General features: G+C 45.5%; 7 protein-coding genes across 7 annotated transcripts; 5 read left to right on the top strand and 2 right to left on the bottom strand.

The window, feature by feature from the left end:
* Positions 1 to 458: 458 nt before the first annotated feature.
* T069G_07633 (alcohol dehydrogenase groES-like domain-containing protein) lies at positions 459 to 1,457 on the top strand (the record flags this gene model as incomplete). The annotated part of the gene is made up of 1 exon (XM_056174843.1): positions 459 to 1,457. One exon carries the CDS (start codon positions 459 to 461, stop codon positions 1,455 to 1,457), a length of 999 nt encoding a protein of 332 aa, XP_056028422.1.
* A 742-nt stretch (positions 1,458 to 2,199) lies between these two features.
* Positions 2,200 to 2,967, top strand: T069G_07632 (phosphoenolpyruvate phosphomutase domain-containing protein; the record flags this gene model as incomplete). The annotated part of the gene is made up of 1 exon (XM_056174842.1): positions 2,200 to 2,967. One exon carries the CDS (start codon positions 2,200 to 2,202, stop codon positions 2,965 to 2,967), a length of 768 nt encoding a protein of 255 aa, XP_056028421.1.
* Positions 2,968 to 7,465: 4,498 nt separating this feature from the next.
* Positions 7,466 to 8,287, bottom strand: T069G_07631 (dienelactone hydrolase family domain-containing protein; the record flags this gene model as incomplete). The annotated part of the gene is made up of 2 exons (XM_056174841.1): positions 7,466 to 8,145; positions 8,200 to 8,287. The coding sequence occupies 2 exons, from the start codon at positions 8,285 to 8,287 to the stop codon at positions 7,466 to 7,468; spliced, it is 768 nt and encodes a 255-aa protein (XP_056028420.1).
* Positions 8,288 to 8,864: 577 nt separating this feature from the next.
* On the top strand, positions 8,865 to 9,317 carry T069G_07630 (snoaL-like domain-containing protein; the record flags this gene model as incomplete). Its single annotated transcript, XM_056174840.1, has 1 exon — positions 8,865 to 9,317. One exon carries the CDS (start codon positions 8,865 to 8,867, stop codon positions 9,315 to 9,317), a length of 453 nt encoding a protein of 150 aa, XP_056028419.1.
* A 794-nt stretch (positions 9,318 to 10,111) lies between these two features.
* On the top strand, positions 10,112 to 11,783 carry T069G_07629 (uncharacterized protein; the record flags this gene model as incomplete). The annotated part of the gene is made up of 5 exons (XM_056174839.1): positions 10,112 to 10,271; positions 10,362 to 10,664; positions 10,723 to 11,070; positions 11,127 to 11,534; positions 11,599 to 11,783. 5 exons carry the CDS (start codon positions 10,112 to 10,114, stop codon positions 11,781 to 11,783), a joined length of 1,404 nt encoding a protein of 467 aa, XP_056028418.1.
* A 523-nt stretch (positions 11,784 to 12,306) lies between these two features.
* On the top strand, positions 12,307 to 13,140 carry T069G_07628 (alpha/beta hydrolase fold domain-containing protein; the record flags this gene model as incomplete). Its single annotated transcript, XM_056174838.1, has 1 exon — positions 12,307 to 13,140. One exon carries the CDS (start codon positions 12,307 to 12,309, stop codon positions 13,138 to 13,140), a length of 834 nt encoding a protein of 277 aa, XP_056028417.1.
* Positions 13,141 to 13,806: 666 nt separating this feature from the next.
* Positions 13,807 to 14,867, bottom strand: T069G_07627 (alpha/beta hydrolase fold domain-containing protein; the record flags this gene model as incomplete). Its single annotated transcript, XM_056174837.1, has 2 exons — positions 13,807 to 14,625; positions 14,682 to 14,867. 2 exons carry the CDS (start codon positions 14,865 to 14,867, stop codon positions 13,807 to 13,809), a joined length of 1,005 nt encoding a protein of 334 aa, XP_056028416.1.
* Positions 14,868 to 16,464: the final 1,597 nt, after the last annotated feature.

Here is a 16,464-nt window from a genome sequence, read left to right as displayed (position 1 = left end):
TCATGCATGGTTAAATGACATAGCACCATTTTCAGACTAGAGATATTCCTTCTAGAGTGGAATCAATGACGCACATAAGCAATACTTGCGGCACAAAAGTTAATAGTCGTGTTGTGCGCTGAAACTATTGGTGGTTTCTTGTTCTTCTTATTCGCTGACGGAGCTGAATATTTCATCGGGTACTAATGTTTATGGAGCCTTGATTTGCTAAGCCCGCTTGGGAATATTCCATTCTGGGGAATCGCTATTTCGGATCATCTCCAGCAACAGTAGCCGCGACAATACCATCTTAAATATATAAACAATACTGCTGCAATGAGATACAGCTAATTGGGCAAGAAAAGACATTATTTAACAGTAACTTTCCTTGGGTTATTCGAAACTCCTCGCATATTCATTCTTCTCATATGACTCATCTGGACGGCATCTTGTTCTACTTTCAGTGAAACATATTGAACATGCCTTCGTTCAAAGTTTACAAGGGCTCAGCCTCAGACGGAATTCAAGAGACGAACACAACTAAGCCCGATTTGACGGGTGATCAAGTATTGGTCAAAATTACAGCATCTGGTCTATGCGGAACAGATTTACACTACAAAGCTGCTGATATGGTCCTCGGACATGAAGGAGCCGGTGTTGTTCAACAAATTGGTCCAGGCGTAAAGACTCTTAAACTAGGCGACCGAGTCGGATGGGGATATCAGGCAAATTCTTGTGGCCTGTGTGAACAATGCTTAAGCGGCAATGACGAATATTGCCCTGACCGAGAAATTTACGGAGTTGCGAACTTGGATCAAGGCAGTTTTGCCGAGGCAGTTGTATGGAGGGAGGCTTTCCTGTTCAAAATCCCAGACAATATTACCGACAATGATGCCGCTCCTCTAATGTGCGGTGGCGCAACCGTTTGGAACGCCCTGCATAAATATGGCCTCTCATCTACTTCTACAATCGGAGTTATTGGTGTTGGTGGATTGGGTCACCTGGCTATTCAATTCGCCTCAAATATGGGCATGAATGTTGTAGTTCTATCGACCAACGAATCTAAGAGGGATGAAGCTTTAAGCTTAGGTGCCAACAGCTTTGCGATCACGAACGGCAAAGAAGCCATCAACATTGGCGCCACAAAATTGGATGCACTTCTCGTCACAGCATCGGTTGATATGGAGTGGGACGCTTATCTTCCTCTTCTCAAGCCTCAAGCCATGATCATTCCTCTGACTATTCACTTTGGCAACTTTTCCATACCTCAATATCCGTTGCTTGGATTCGGCTACCGAATTCAGGGTACTGTCATTTCCTCTAGGGGAGAATTGAAGAAGATGTTGGAATTCGCTTCAAGGAACGACGTCCGACCGGTAACAATGCTTTTCCCATTAAACAAGGCCGGCATTGAAGGTTCCATCAAAACACTAAGCGATGGAAAGATGAGATACCGCGGAGTGTTGGTTGCTCAATAATCGAGGATGATTATTAAAATTTAATTGATATAATTTTTCTGGAATTTTTTTCTTGGCTAAATATTACTCGAACCAACGGAATGATACCATTTGAAAGATACGATTGCTTCACTTGGTTCATTGCGCATGTTGTTGGATTGCCCGCTGCTGGTGACATTGTCCCCTCTGTGGGTATATAAACATATCACCGAATTCAACGTTTCTTTCATTGTCAAATTCACGATATCATGCCAGTCGATTACCGAAGTATTATGCTATAGTCTATTATTCAGGTGCTTGATCTGTTTGTCCCACTATGATGAGTCAATTGTACAGCGTCTTAGCTCGGCATGCACGGAAAAGCGCGGATCTTATTAGCCTTTGTACGAAGGCCGGCATGCTTTTAGTGGCTTGGGACTGCTGTATGTCATCCATGATACTGAGGCCGTCATATCTGGCTAGTGAGAATGGCATTATTTTACCTCTTTGGGATAGCAGCCAGGCATCACAGCATAAAGAATGTTGGACTGCGTTGTTGTTCCGCAAATATCGACGCAATTGGAGCTTTGACAAATGCAATGATTATAAAGACGTGAAAATGATTAAGCGCATAGTATGACTGAAACTTGGCTGCTGAAGAATGCTGGTTATTATTTATATATTAGCAAGCTCCCGTAGCTAACTGGAGTGTCATTCCTTGAATTCCGTATTTTCACGTTGTTTCAAAGCCACCACAAACCCTCCAATCAAGCAATACCCGGTCATGGCAGCTGTTCAAAACGCCCTCGCTAAGAGCTTCAAGGCTCTACACACCTCTGGAACCCCCCTCATCTTTGCAAATATCTACGATGCAGTATCTGCACGGGCTGTAGCTTCTTTGCCTAGCGCAAAAGCCCTTGCTACTGCCAGCTATGCAGTTGCAGAAGCCGCAGGTCTCAAGGACGACACGTTGACGCGGACCGTTAATGTCACAGCAGCTAGAAATATTGCTTCAGCCATTAAGGAGTTTGGAAAGCCTTTGTCAGTTGACTTCCAAGACGGATACGGTGATGAGCTTGAGGACGGCGTAACGGAACTTCTTAAGGCTGGCGTTGTCGGCATTAATCTAGAGGACTATAACGGGAGCGCAAAGAAATTCTACAGCATCTCTGAGGCGGCAGATCGAGTTAAGAGAGTGCTGAATACCGCCAGCGCCTTTGGAGTACCCGATTTCGTTGTTAATGCGCGATGCGATACTCTGGTCCATGGCGGAAACCTGGAAGAAGTAATTGAAAGAGGCCAGGCATATCTTGCTGCCGGCGCCACCAGTGTGTTTGTGTGGGGTGCAGGCCGTGGTGTTTCGCGCGATGAAGTCGTTCGACTTGTCAAGGAGTTTGAAGGAAGACTGAACGTCTTGTTGAACCTCTCTGGTGGATTAACCACAAAGGAATTGGCCGCCATTGGAGTTGCAAGAATTAGCATTGGGCCGACTTTGCAGATTGGTGCTATGGCAAAACTGCAAAAGGACGCTGAAGCAATCTTGGCAATTTGAGTATGGGCAGCTGCTGGCTATTATTTCGCTTTTCTATTCCACTGTACATAATCTTTTACAAGGAGATGAAACATGAAATGAAAACATTAGTTCATTTATTTACCTATATCTACTTCTTTCGATATGTTCGGTTGATATCCGTTATTACGCTAGTAGCTATAAGTACGAATCCGCCCGCATGTTTCTTATACAGAGGATATTAAATGTACCGCAGTACCTAGCAAACTCAAGTTATCTCGAAATTGTGTAAAACTGGAGGTTACTGAAAACTCATTCTCCGTGTTTTCGACATTCCTTCACATGGAGTAGCGGGGGAAGCGGAAACCACTCGTACCGCTTTCGCGAAACTTTCAGAACCACTCAACCAGCCTCCAGTGCATTACCATGAATTAATACTCCATGACTATTTTTCAGCGTCATAAGTCAATCGACTTAAACTAACATAGGTATCTCTACAGAAAGCCTGCTGCAGGAAAGTTAGTCATGCATTGTTAGCCCATCATCGCCACGGATGCGGCAAATATGCGGGCATCTCAGGAAAGACCATTTGCCCGTTCATATTCGCGCAATGCTTCAGACAAGACAAATGTTACTGGACAAATTAATACTTTAACGGAGACGTAGTTGGATGTATAGGATAATTGCAAACCTGGGCTATGGGCAAGTACCCTTTTCAATTTGTCCCAGACAAGATGGATTTGCATGTCGTATGCGGACAGACGGACTGAGGCCCTAATCTTTTCAAATAATACATCGTCCGAGGGGCGAACTTCCGACCGTTCAAGGAGTAGAATTATAGTTTCCAGAACAATAATAGCTATCTTTGAGTCAGCGAACTGCGAGTCAATTTCCGGCCAGACGAGGTCAACCCACATAGTGGAATAAAGACCATGGATATTTGGTTCTTGTAACTCGGCGCCCAAGGCACAAGACCATGAAGAGCCTCTTCGCAAGCTTCGCGAAGCCTTCCACAGCGGAGATTTTGGCGAAGCTGGACGAAATCATGATGCAGAAACGAGCTCATCATTGCGCGGAGATCTACCTGCAGCTCAACACGCAGGTATGAAGTGATGGGAAGAGCAAATAGGTTGATGGACCTTTCCTCGGGTGGTTGGCATTCGACATTGCGTTTCCAGTGGCATACGGCAAGCCGAAAATCACCTTGCGTGTAGGAATAGAAAGGGAGGCTCTCTTGCGATTCGTTAGACCAAAGGATGAGACCAACTACGAGGCAGACGGAAGCTAGGTCTGGGCTTGGAAAGGGCTTGTCGCAAAGGAGCTCATGGATTGCGCTGTGATATGATAATTTATGTGGTACAGTATATGAAAGCGATTTCCATTGCTCTGCCGAGGTTGCGAGCCATAGAGACTCGGTGCATGGTAAATCCAGGTTGGCGAATATGCCTTCGGGTATCTTGACCAGTAGCCCGTGTATGGCTGACCATAATCCAAGGAATGTCAGAAGGCAAAGCAGAGATCTTTAAACAGAGATTATCAGAGGGCATACTTTGAGATCAGGTGAAAGAGGGGTGTACCTCTTCAGCGATTCCTCTACGACGAAGTTCTTCCACTCATCTTCAACAGTAAAGTTTTGCCCCAGAGCAGTAGTCCGTATTTCAGGTGACTCAACCTGGCTGGCGAGCCATAGAACTCTTGAGAGACTACCTTGAGTGGCATTTAATGTGGCTTTCGGCCCCCCTGATAGGCCGTAAATACAGTTGATTAAAAGAGTATCTATAACCCAGTGGGGTATTGGGCCTGATCCATTTGAATCCAGCTAATGCAGCCGCCGCGATTAGTGTCCGATAGCAGATGTCGAGGACGAGCGATAGAATTCCTACATAGTCCGACACAAGGCGGCGAGACGCCTCAAATAGACGATAGCCGATTTGATCATTGACACAGTGCATTGCTCCATCAGCAAGAATGCTAAGAATGACAGCTGAAAGAGACGGCAGTCAGCTAATCGATGTTGGAGGCAAAGCAACTCCTTGTGTTGGCTCACCTGGGGCACGGTCAATGATCGGAATGCTTGCATGCACAAACGGTAAGTTCCTGTTCGTCAGTGCAAAAAAGGTTTGCTGGTATCTATCCAGGGTTATACAATCAGGAACATTAAAATATTCCTCGGGCGAATCGAGTGAGGCACTACAAAGTCGAGTCAGCACTGCTGTGGCAGACATGTGTGGCTATCAATGAGTGGATAGCCAACTTTCTATTGTATTACCATGACGGGCTGGAATTGATCGCTCTTATCACTATCTCTCGCAAGTGTTGTATACTAGTCACGTCTTGAGAAGAGGGAGATGTGAGTAGACACGCGATGGCCGGTGGAAAATGTGGGCTATGCTGTGTCAAACGTCGATCAATAGCACTTGCGGATTGTAGTATTGGGCAGGGTTCCACATTAGGAGGATGAGATATTGTCGAGGGAACGGGGTCAGGGTTCTCTGTAGTGATTACTGTGCTTGGAACTGTAGAGTAGGAGTTGGAGAACTCGTGGCCATCCTGTGGCGAATTACTAAATTGTGAGGAAGTCGGATCCAATGAGTTGCGTCTTAAGTCAGCTATGTTTGTGTCAGAATCCTCGTTAGGGGTCTCAGACCAAGCTCGCGTAGACTCTGCTTGATGGTGGCCGCGGGTTTGCAATAGCACAGAAGGGTGCGCATCTCGTGGCACGTCAACGCCGACAGCTTTCCCAGCGGTGCTATTGCTGGCAGGGGCCGCCGGACCTAGCACATGGGACAAATTGTCGCTTACTGAGGCTGGAGGTGCATTCTGGAACGGTGGACAACTCAGTGTGGGAATCACACGGGGCGGCGGAATATGTCCTTGGCTGGCGCCATGGAACCTTTGCTGGTGACGTTGGTAAAGTTCCTTCCTGGCAAAGCATTGCAAGCATTCCTGGCATTGATAAGGCTTTTCTTGCGTATCTAGACAAGTCCAAATTAGCACAGAGTAGCTGCGTCAACTCAAACGACTCACGGCGTCGTAGATGGCGTGTCAAGTGTTCAGTACGCTTGAAGTGTTGCTGGCAAACCAAGCAGCGATGACGCCTGGCACTATTGGAACCCATCGTGAGAGGTGATAGAATGGGGTAGGTTTGGATGCAGTTGCGAATCTGACTATTGAGATACGATGGGATCTTGGGGATCTTGCCGGAAATTGGGGTCAGGCTAACAAAAGGCGAGTGTCACACAAGACCCGCTTTGACTTTGAGGTAAAGACAACATCCCCAAGCTGAAGGCACAGTCTGGGGTCTGCCGGTTAATAAACCAAATTTTGGGGTATTGAAGAAAGCCGAAGTCGGTGCAACATGTAACATTTACGTACTGGGAGTCTCATTCGCCGGATCACCCCCACTCAACCCCAAGATGGAGAAGTTGATCATATCTACTCCCGGGGTTACATCAAGCACAAGTCCGTCCGCTCCATCCGATGTCCTCGTACCTCTTGGCCGGTGTTTCTGACGACATTGATGTTACCAGTACCCTTCTCACTTCCCTTTCTCCGGAAAATGGCAGCTCGTAATGAAGTCGCAGTGGAAATTGGAATCGAAGTCCTGTTGATGAATGGCAAGTACGAACAAAGCACCAGTGGAACACAATTTAGTGCTGATACTAGGGAACGGTTGTAGGCTTGTCTATCAAACAGAGGCTTTCAGTACATCCACATACACTTGCCAATTGTGAGATTCATGGCCAAGATGATCGCTTTGCCATTGAAGCAACACACTGGTGTGAAAACAGAGACCTCCTATATCAGCAACTGCAGCAGACTTTGCCAATACTAGTACATGATAATAATTCAGTATGGTTCCAGACCATCAACAAATGTGACAATCCCGGGGAAGCATGTCTTTTCGATGGAGCCAAGATTAAGTTGCACATTTTGCCTTTGGTCAGAGCAGAGTTCGGCTTTTGTTTTCCCCGTACCGCATTTGTTGCAGAGCGCGATAAATTCGACATTAGATGCTTCCCAATCAATATCACGGAGGCTGGAAACAAGGTACAGTGGAGACGGCGTCTGCCATCCGATGAGGATCGGCTGCAGGTAAATCGAGAGGGGTGGGAGGTGCTTTACTTTGTCCAGCCTATATCAATACAGAATGATGCAACATTCACTGATCTCCGAACCGAGATCTGCAACACTTTGAATATTACAGATTCAAGCCGAGTAACCTTTGAGGCTGGGCCTTTTACATGGGGTCCAGACTTTGTGGAGGATAACTTGGGTATCTATAAAACTTATTTTAATAGTACTATAAATTCCAACTTAAAAGTCATAAAAACAATCAAAGGGTCGGCTTTAATCAATATTATAGAAAACTAGTGTGTAATAAACTATTTCGAAGCAAAATTTACATACAAGAGCCAGAATAAGCGTTTGACTAAACCAAAATCACAGATCCAATGCAAATAAGTGCCAGATACATCGGAATAGATACTCGATAAGCTGTCATTATTTCTCAAGCTAAAGTATCAATTTGTATTTATGACTATTCAGTCTCTCTAAGATGCATATTGAACCAAGTGATAGCTTGAACAAAAGCCTGCTCCTTAGCAAAGTTTCCTACCGGTGTTTCCTCGCTGAGACGGACTGCAAATCCATGCTCAACGCCGCTGAACAGATTGATCTGATAAGGAATCTTTGTTCCGATCAAAATCTCCTCACTCTCATGGCGCTTTGAGGTAGGGAAAATACTATCTCTTTCTGCGGCGGAGATTGCCAGAGGTTTCTTGATTGCCTGGAGCTCATCGCGTTCGACAAACGAGGGATGAGCGACATAGCCAGCGTCGAGACCGTCCCCAGAGCCACTCAAATAGCCAAGATTGCGGGCCACATACTTGGCGCCGAAACAATAGCCGACTCCCCCAATCTTCTTGCAGCCCAGTGTCTTGCGCATTTCATTGATGGATGCCTGCACAACGGGGTCGACGCGGTCAGGAAGGTGGCCTGGCGGACCGTTAAGCCAGCCCATGATATCAAAGTCCTCCGGTGGGTTTAACGAAACGGGGTCACCATGAAAAAGGTCTGGCATATAGACAAAGTATCCATTTTCCGCAAATTCATCAGCAATCAGCTGGGCGTTGATAAACCGGTGGCCCATGACGTCTGTCAGGAACAATATGGCGTTCTCGGTACTCTTGTCCTTAGGATACGTTATGTAGACCTCGACTAAGATAGGTCAGTGGTACAAACTTGACTCGAAGAAAAAAGACATTGTCGCACTGTCATTGAATTTCTTAATCTCACCGCGGGGTAAGCCTTCATGTCTTGCGCCGGTAACGCAGCATCTTCCTGGAGGGTTCGAGGCCATTGCGAGAGAATATGATATTCGTATGTATAGATGATGTATCGGTTCAGACCGAGTAGCTTGGCAAGATGGCAGTTCATCATCTTATATACGTATATCATTCATACCAATAGGCATTCAAAATGAGTACGCATATCATTCATGCCATTAGGCATCCAAGATGAGTCGTGTTCCTTAGTATTGGCAGATGGATCCTATTCACATGCAATCACAGCTATGATTCGGGTTTCGTCCGTCCGTCTGAAGCGTTGGGGTAACGCTGGGGTAACGTTGGGGTTGATTGACAACGGACATCTTGGCAAACTCTGGTACTTGACAGCCAGTCTGGGTATCGCGATATACAGCCACGCTCAAACTCCGGTGGAGAGGCTTGCGTGTGCATGACATCCCTTGGCAGCTTGTCTCCGATCCGGACGGGTCAGCATTAGCAAGGATAAATACCAGAATAAAGGGATATAAATACACGAGTTGGAAAGAACCATCCCATTGAGCTAGTAAACCGCCACCTGCTGGTATTTTTCCATCGTTCAATTTTTGCATTCAATAACAGTTCCAGCTTCTTCACCCTAGCTTCACCATCATGGTCTGGGGAACCAACTCGAAGAGAACCGGTGTCGAGCACAATAGGACGCTCGCCTACGAGGTGTGCAAAAGATGGAACATCCCCAAGGGCGGAGACGTGAAGCCTCTGCTGGAGCTCTTCCATGATGACGCGACATTCACCAATATGGCTCGCTCTGACATTTTCCCCGAACTTGGCGGAACACGTACCAAGGAACAGTTTGGAGAGTTCCTCAGCGCATCACTTCAAAACCGAGCCATCAACCTCCAGTTGCGAGGCATCACTGCTCAAGAGGACCGCCTTGCCCTTGAGTGTACTTCGGATATGCACGTCAATGGTCATCACTACAACAACACCTATCACTATCTTTTCGAAATCAGAGAAGGGAAAATCGCCCATGCTCGGTTCTACCTTGATACCTTTCTTACTAAGAAGCTGTTCGAATGGGTCGCTGAGACTTCCGAAGAGTGATACTTCAATCAAAAGGCGCGACTCTCACAGACACTCTAGAGGCTTAAGAACGAGCAGATACATGTAGTCCAATTGCGATATACAGTGCAATGACAAGCTTTTAACTTAGTAACTGGTTCTGATAATCCGGTTTACCAATTTATGTCTCGGCTACCATATTTCTTCGCGTAACAATAACTCACAGTGAGCGTATAAGATGGAATATTCTAGCAAAAGGAATAAAAGGCTTACATTGAGCAAACCCGTTTTTAAAGCAGCTATTAGAATCTTACTGACCGTTTTAATTATGAATATTACATCTATAATATAATACTCTTTCTTAGCTCGTCATCCTTATTTATTATCAATTACAATCACCTATACTTTACGCACAGGTATATATCCTTTGATTGAGTCGTGACATCATAACTCAATGCTAGAATTTCTAGTAGTAGTCTGTCGAGATTGCCAACAGCCTAGTATTATGTCCACGACTGGACAGCACACTCAGGCCATTTGAGGTCGACAGCGAGAACCTTACCCCATACATCTACCCCAAAACCAACCGAACGTGGCATGGTTTATGGGGTAGGCTGGGGAAGGGAGTGTTGTTGGTACATTGACTACCCTTGCATCCAAAATTGGGCCTTACATCTGGGGTAATATGCAAGCTATGACAGAAAGGGGCATTTCCCCAGTTGCTCGCTCTCCGGGAATGGCTTCAAGTCGTGTATATATGCCATTGTTGATTGTCAATGCTGATTGACATGTCCGCCTCAGCAACAACTCAACAGCAACATTTTTCGTCTGTCAAGATGGCAAGCACACGGCAACTCGTTATTCCCACCAAGCTACATGACAATGGTCCCTTCCACGTTTCCAATCTAACCCAGGAGAGCGCAGACAAACTTGCACAGCTTCTGACCTCGAATCATGACAAGTATCACCTGAGCTACCACCAGTTTGGTCTTCATAGTACGCTTTAATGTCCTTAAACTCATCAGATCGGTTGCATGATGGCTACTACCTCCAACTACCAGTCAAGGCAAGCTGATTTAGTTCTAGACCATATTCTTCATCACCTCCTGTGCATCTACGCTCTTGGGGCTACTCCGCTGCAGATGGAAAAAGCTTTCGACTTGAACGCTGTCTATCAGCTGCCTTCGCACTACGCTGATTCAGGGCACGCACAGCAATTAGCTGACCCGGTAGAGTTCAAGAAGTGCCTCGGAGATTCCAAATACTTCAATGACTACTTCCTCTTTTTCCGTAAGGAAATTGAGACCCATGGAATTCCAGCGACGGTCAACACATACATCTTTGGCGATGATGAGGGAGCTGCCGACATGTTCGACAGATTTTTTGGGGGTAAATCTTGTGTAGGATCGTGCAATACTACCTCGAGGGAGACTGACGTGACCCTTAGGCTATCTGCACTGCATCATCCACCTTGGCTATGCCCTCGAATACATGCAGCCGTTCTTGGTCGCTGAGGCACTAGCCTCAACCGCCGTCCATCTCCCTGAGCTCCATGATTTTCTTGTTCCAACTGAAAAAGTTGCACCCTCTACTGCAAGTGCCTCACAGGTGGAGATATTCGAGCAAATACGTACAAACGCGAGGATCCGCAGTGCAATGCATTATGACTATATCGACAAGATCAATGACGGTTTGATTGGGGAAGCCGGTGACGAATTGTTCAGGGTCATCAGCCAGTGGAAGGTTTCGGTCGACGAGGTAGAAGCCAAGGCTGCTGAGCTGTTCAACGCATGCGGTACGATCCTTCCCCCTTGTTCCGTTTCTTTTTGACAGGCACTGATCATCATGAAGTGTACTACACAACTATGGCTCAGAGGTCAAATAAGCAGATTCGTTTCGACTTCATGCTGATGCACACTGTAACCACTGCTACATTCCTTCCAATTTATTTGAAGACCGACTGGATCAAGCCCGAGTCAAAAGCTCGCCTCGTCGAGTGGCTTGGCCGAGCCAATCTGTTACTCTATGCTGAATGCGGTGCCCCAGAACCTCGTCCAGAGGAGCTCAAGACTTACAAGCCACTTCATCCATCTGGATGGGACGGTGTGTTCCAACGGGCCTGTGAGTATGAAGATGATGGCCATACGTCCAAATTTGTGCGCGGAATTGCAACCGTTGCGCAGATGACGAAGCAGTGTGATAAGAACTTGAGCTTCAAGCTCACTGATCAAGAAGACTTCTTGACCATTGCCCATATGAGTAAGTCCATCTTGTCATTAATTGATGGCTCAGAGTGAACTTGGAGATAACCTTGGAATTGTAGTCATTGACAGTGTGGAGAATTTCGACAAGTCTGCTGATCACGAGGTTCATGAGGTTCGCAAGGTGTCCCTTTACCCTCGAATCACAGAGCCCGAGGTGCAACTTGTGATTGCTCGGTGGCCTAGATATGTCGGCTTTGAACAGGGTTGGCACCATGTGCCGGACAGGCGGGAGTTACACCTGTAGTTGTGAATCACCGGAGATTTGGAGCGCGAAGACAAAGCGGCGGCGACATTAAGGCAACAGCTGAGAATTCTAGTCTTTCAATTTCTATCTGCTCAAATATGCTCTTGAATATCCGACATGTTCTCTCATTCTCTCTATATATGTAAAATCAGCGAAAGCTGATATCTTTGTTGTCTAGGTATGCACCATTGTTATTCTATGTGCCTCCAAATGCAGAAGAATAGCACAGTCTATAAGTTGGTACCAAACGCTATTTATCGGCTTAGGCTCGAAGAAATCGCACGTGATCATTCCGGCTGTTTTACTCTGGTAAAAGATGAGATTCCAAATCGGTCATCCGTATTATTGGTTCGTTTATGGGGTGGATTCTATAACGTTACTTTAGTATGGCCCAACTTCAATCCTTCAATGCCGTGATTGTGCTAAAACAAACTACATATACTCCGCGACCCCTCCCCCAACTAAACTCCTCTATCTAATTATTGCTTTTCGTATATTCACAAAATCACCAGTTAGCAGCATAATGGATTCTATTCTATATGCAAATGAAGTCGGCGAAGGACTTCCTGTTTTGATCATTCATGGATGGCAGATGCAGGGAAATGTGGAGGAGCTAGACTTTGAGCCAATTTTCAGCAAAATGCCAGGACTTCGCCGGATATACGTGGACCTCCCAGGAATGGGCAAAACACCTGCAAATAATGTCAAAGATCAAGACGAAGTTTACCTTCGTCTAGTGCAATTCATTGACTCTCGACTTGGAAAGTCGAGATTTTTAGTGATCGGCTCATCATGCGGCGGCTACCTCGCACGTGCGATAGCTCACAAATATACTGAGCAAGTCGATGGGTTGCTGCTACGCGTACCACTTATTGAGCCAGATGACAGCAAGCGCGATCTCGATGCTTTCACACCCTTGGTTGCAAATGAGCAACTCATGGCGACCATGTCAGCCGAAGATAAATCACTTCTTGGAGACGTTCTCATCCAAACGCCTGCCTACGTTGCAAGTTTAAAGGCAAAATTTGAGAATGTCTGGGTTCCAGCAGAACAGGCATCGGACCATAAAGTGTTGGATCCAATCCGAACAGATCCAAATCGATATAAGTTATCCTTTTCGTTGGACAATGAAGGTGCCAAGTTCTTTGCTCCCACACTTGTTGTATGCGGTCGACAAGACACCGTTGTGGGTTATCGAGACAGCCTTCGGTTACTGGAACTTTACCCACGATCAACGTTCGCTGTTCTGGATCGTGGTACACATGGCCTTCCGATCGACGAGACTGGTGTTTTCGAGGCTCTTGTTCGTGACTGGATAACCCGAGTCGATGAATGGAGAGGTCGTATAGACGGATGAGAGTAATTGCCTATTTCAAGTCTCTTACAGCAACAACAATCGCAAGTAACTGAGCTGATTTAGACCATTGCCCAAGCATTCAGTTGGATTGCTTAGTTCTCTATCTAGAATTAGATACAGAATAAGATCTTGTACGGAACAAGGGGCTTCTGTTGGCACTTGTAAAAGGAGACCGCTCAACATTAAGGCACTTGTAATAGCGTTTGTGTCACATAAAGGAATAATAGTATTTTAGGACTTCACATACCCTTAACCTTCTTTTACACTCTTGTTGAACTCTCAACTGAAGTGTCCTTTTCTTCAATGGCTTCATTAAAATTCAACTATAAGAGGAGTAATTCGTTGATGCTACTCTGACTGAGAAAGGGGGAAACAATTTTAGAGAGGATTGGACTTATGAACACTTATATATATATTAATATTTGTGACTATGAAGTCACTTGTAAATCTATAAATGAAGCATCTTAAGGAAAGCCATTAGAAGACTAAATATAGGTACTGATCCCAGCGATGGATATATGTATCCAAGACTCGTTCGAGGTTTCAGCCCAGCTAATAGACTCTCCATTCAAGTGAGCAAATGTCTATTCCAATATGTAGAAATTTCCGTCAATTCAGAAATTGAGCCTCCTAGTGGATATTAATGTCTGAGAGCTGAAGCAGCGCTTATACTAACGTGACCTTGTCTGTCAGCCATGACAGGTCAACTGTTGAGACTCCCTTTTTGTGTGGATTGTAAAACTTGTTGATGCGTTGCGCAACCCAACCTGGATTTTCATCAGCTGGGAAGTGTCCAGCCTTGGGCACAATGTCCACCTCGACGTTGGTTCCGACTGGTGGCCACAGCTCATGCAATATCGCTGCAGTGCCTGCCTCACCACCCAATCCTAGGAACGGCATTGGCAAAGGATGCTGACGTATGGTAGAATTAAAGAATGCAGCATCAGCTCCCATAGTAGAGGCAGCAAAGGGGCCTAGCATGCTCCTGAGGAAGCCTGGTTTGTTGATACTATCAACGACCTCGTCCACAGCGGACAACGGGATTGAGGATGCGCCTGAGTATGAGGTATGATAGAAGAACCATCCAATAACCTCACGCACACGCCCTTGAATAAAGCGTTCAGCAGCCTCAGGCACACTCCACCACGCCAATTCCCAGTTACCATACGCATCCCAGTCATACTGAGGAGTCCATAGGCTCTCATAACCGAAGCCCGGCAGTGCATACTCTGAGACAGCTAACGCTTGAACCAGAGAAGGCTTCTTCGCGGCCAATGCTACAGCTGCGCCAACTCCCTTGTCGTATGAGAAGACAAATGTCTTATTGATGTTGAGGAAGGACAGCAATTCTTCAAGATCTGAAGCCATAGAAGCTGCAGTGTAATCAGCATTTGGAGCAAGACTGCTGTCTCCCATCCCACGATTGTCAGGGGCGATGACGGTATAGTGTTCTGCCATGGCAGGACCTAAAAGACGCCAGGTGATCTTGAAAACAAACTATTAGCGATTGAGAAAGGAGATTTGGATATGCTAAAACTTACACTATGTTGAGGATTACCGTGTACGAGAAGCAATGGAGGACCACTACCAGCATAACGGAAATGCATGCTGACATTCTTGAGTTGGACTCGGCCATGTGCCCAATCCTCCCAGGCCGGAACTGAAGCAGCAGTTGCCACACCAGTAAACAAGGCAACTGCCAGAGAAGCAGTGTTGTTAATGAGCATGGTGTAAAATATTTGAATTATTTGGATATAACAGCGTTGGAAAATACGGGTATGTGTTGCTTGTGAGACCATATGTTTGGTGATGGGAACCAATATCCAGACACAAAACAGCTTATATACCTACGAAGATCACAGAACTTGCCATACTCTACATTGCTGAAGACGTTTGAATGATACTCTCCGATTCTATTCCATTTACATAATATCATTGTAAGCAATCAATGTTTGTAATTACCTATACAGTTGCATCTGGAATGTCTAAGCAATTCAGGTTAGGTCTACCAGTAGTTGTTGGGATTATCAAGAAACCGCTGATTACGACTCAGTAGCGTATATTACAAATTTATAACTATCGTTTCCATAACGCCCGGACAAACGCGCGACGAAGTAATAGCTGGCTGCCATGATTTGGTGATGAGATCCGCAATGTTGATAAAGGCTTGCGTGGAGAATCTCACTACATGTAGATACGAGGACAGCCCTGCCCGCCTCTGGTCCGCACATGCATGCCACTAGAAATTCTCCGTTAGCTTCGCCCAAGGCCCGCTACGGAGCCTGTAAATCGCACCCTGTTATTTGCGTCATGTCAGCTTGTCTGCAACGGGAAATTGAATCTTCCTACATCGGCATATTCTTTGTATTTGACTCTAGAACGTTGTGCTGTCTGGGTCGCTTATTCTTGATCCACAGTGTGACAAGTTTTCTCCTCTCTTCCAGATGAAAAAATGCGACATATTCTTCATCTTGGAGTCGCCGCTTATCTCTATGTTAGTTGAGTTTACGGTTCATTTCATAGTGGGTTTCAGAAACCTAGAAGCTAGGTAAACGAAGAGAAGCGTCAATTTTAAGCTTCGTTTTGTGGCTTTGAATGGAATTATGTCGAGAAGAGGCCCATTCTCCTTTCTTGAACGACGTAAGAGACCAATATAACCATTACTATATAATTAGCCGCGAAACAGTAGCTAGATAGCTGTTGTATCGTTTCCTTAACTTTATCACTCTCCTATTATATACAAGACTCTTGATAGTGTCATCCTTTTGCCCATAACAATTCTATCAACTATTGCGGATTTCCCTGTTAATCTCTGTTGATTGGCCTTATGTTTCAAGACCGGTAGTAAATCTGATGACAATTACCGATGTAACGAGATTTCAGACTGTTGGGGTTATGATGTAGTATCTTTCACATAGACACACTTCTATAGCTGACACATGGAGGCGGAAAATTGATCGTTAATAAGTTCAGTTACCCTATTGGCTACGCGAAGCAAAACAAGTAGTTTGAAACAAATCTCTGTCTGCTCCTAAAGGCAAGCAAATGCACCAAAAAAGTTTTAGTAAATAGTTAAAGGAAAAGAACATTGGTTATTTAACTTTTTATTAATAATCATGCAGAGTCCCTAAACATGTATTGGCCGTGCTCAAGTGCATTCGGATCTGAAGGAAGCCGCCAGGATTGAACTTGACGGAAAGTCAAGTCACAACTCATTCCAAAACAGGTAATAGATACCATCCGGTTTACTGTTCATGATTAATCTGATAGACTATTGAAAAAATGCTAAAGTTTAGTCAACTCGGTCGCGGACTCTTTGGAATA

This window comes from Trichoderma breve, chromosome 4, assembly GCF_028502605.1.
Source record: "Trichoderma breve strain T069 chromosome 4, whole genome shotgun sequence".
NCBI classification, from domain to species: Eukaryota; Fungi; Ascomycota; class Sordariomycetes; order Hypocreales; family Hypocreaceae; genus Trichoderma; species Trichoderma breve.
The sequence above is the reverse complement of the archived record's forward strand: the minus strand, read 5'-3'. Positions and strand labels throughout refer to the sequence as shown.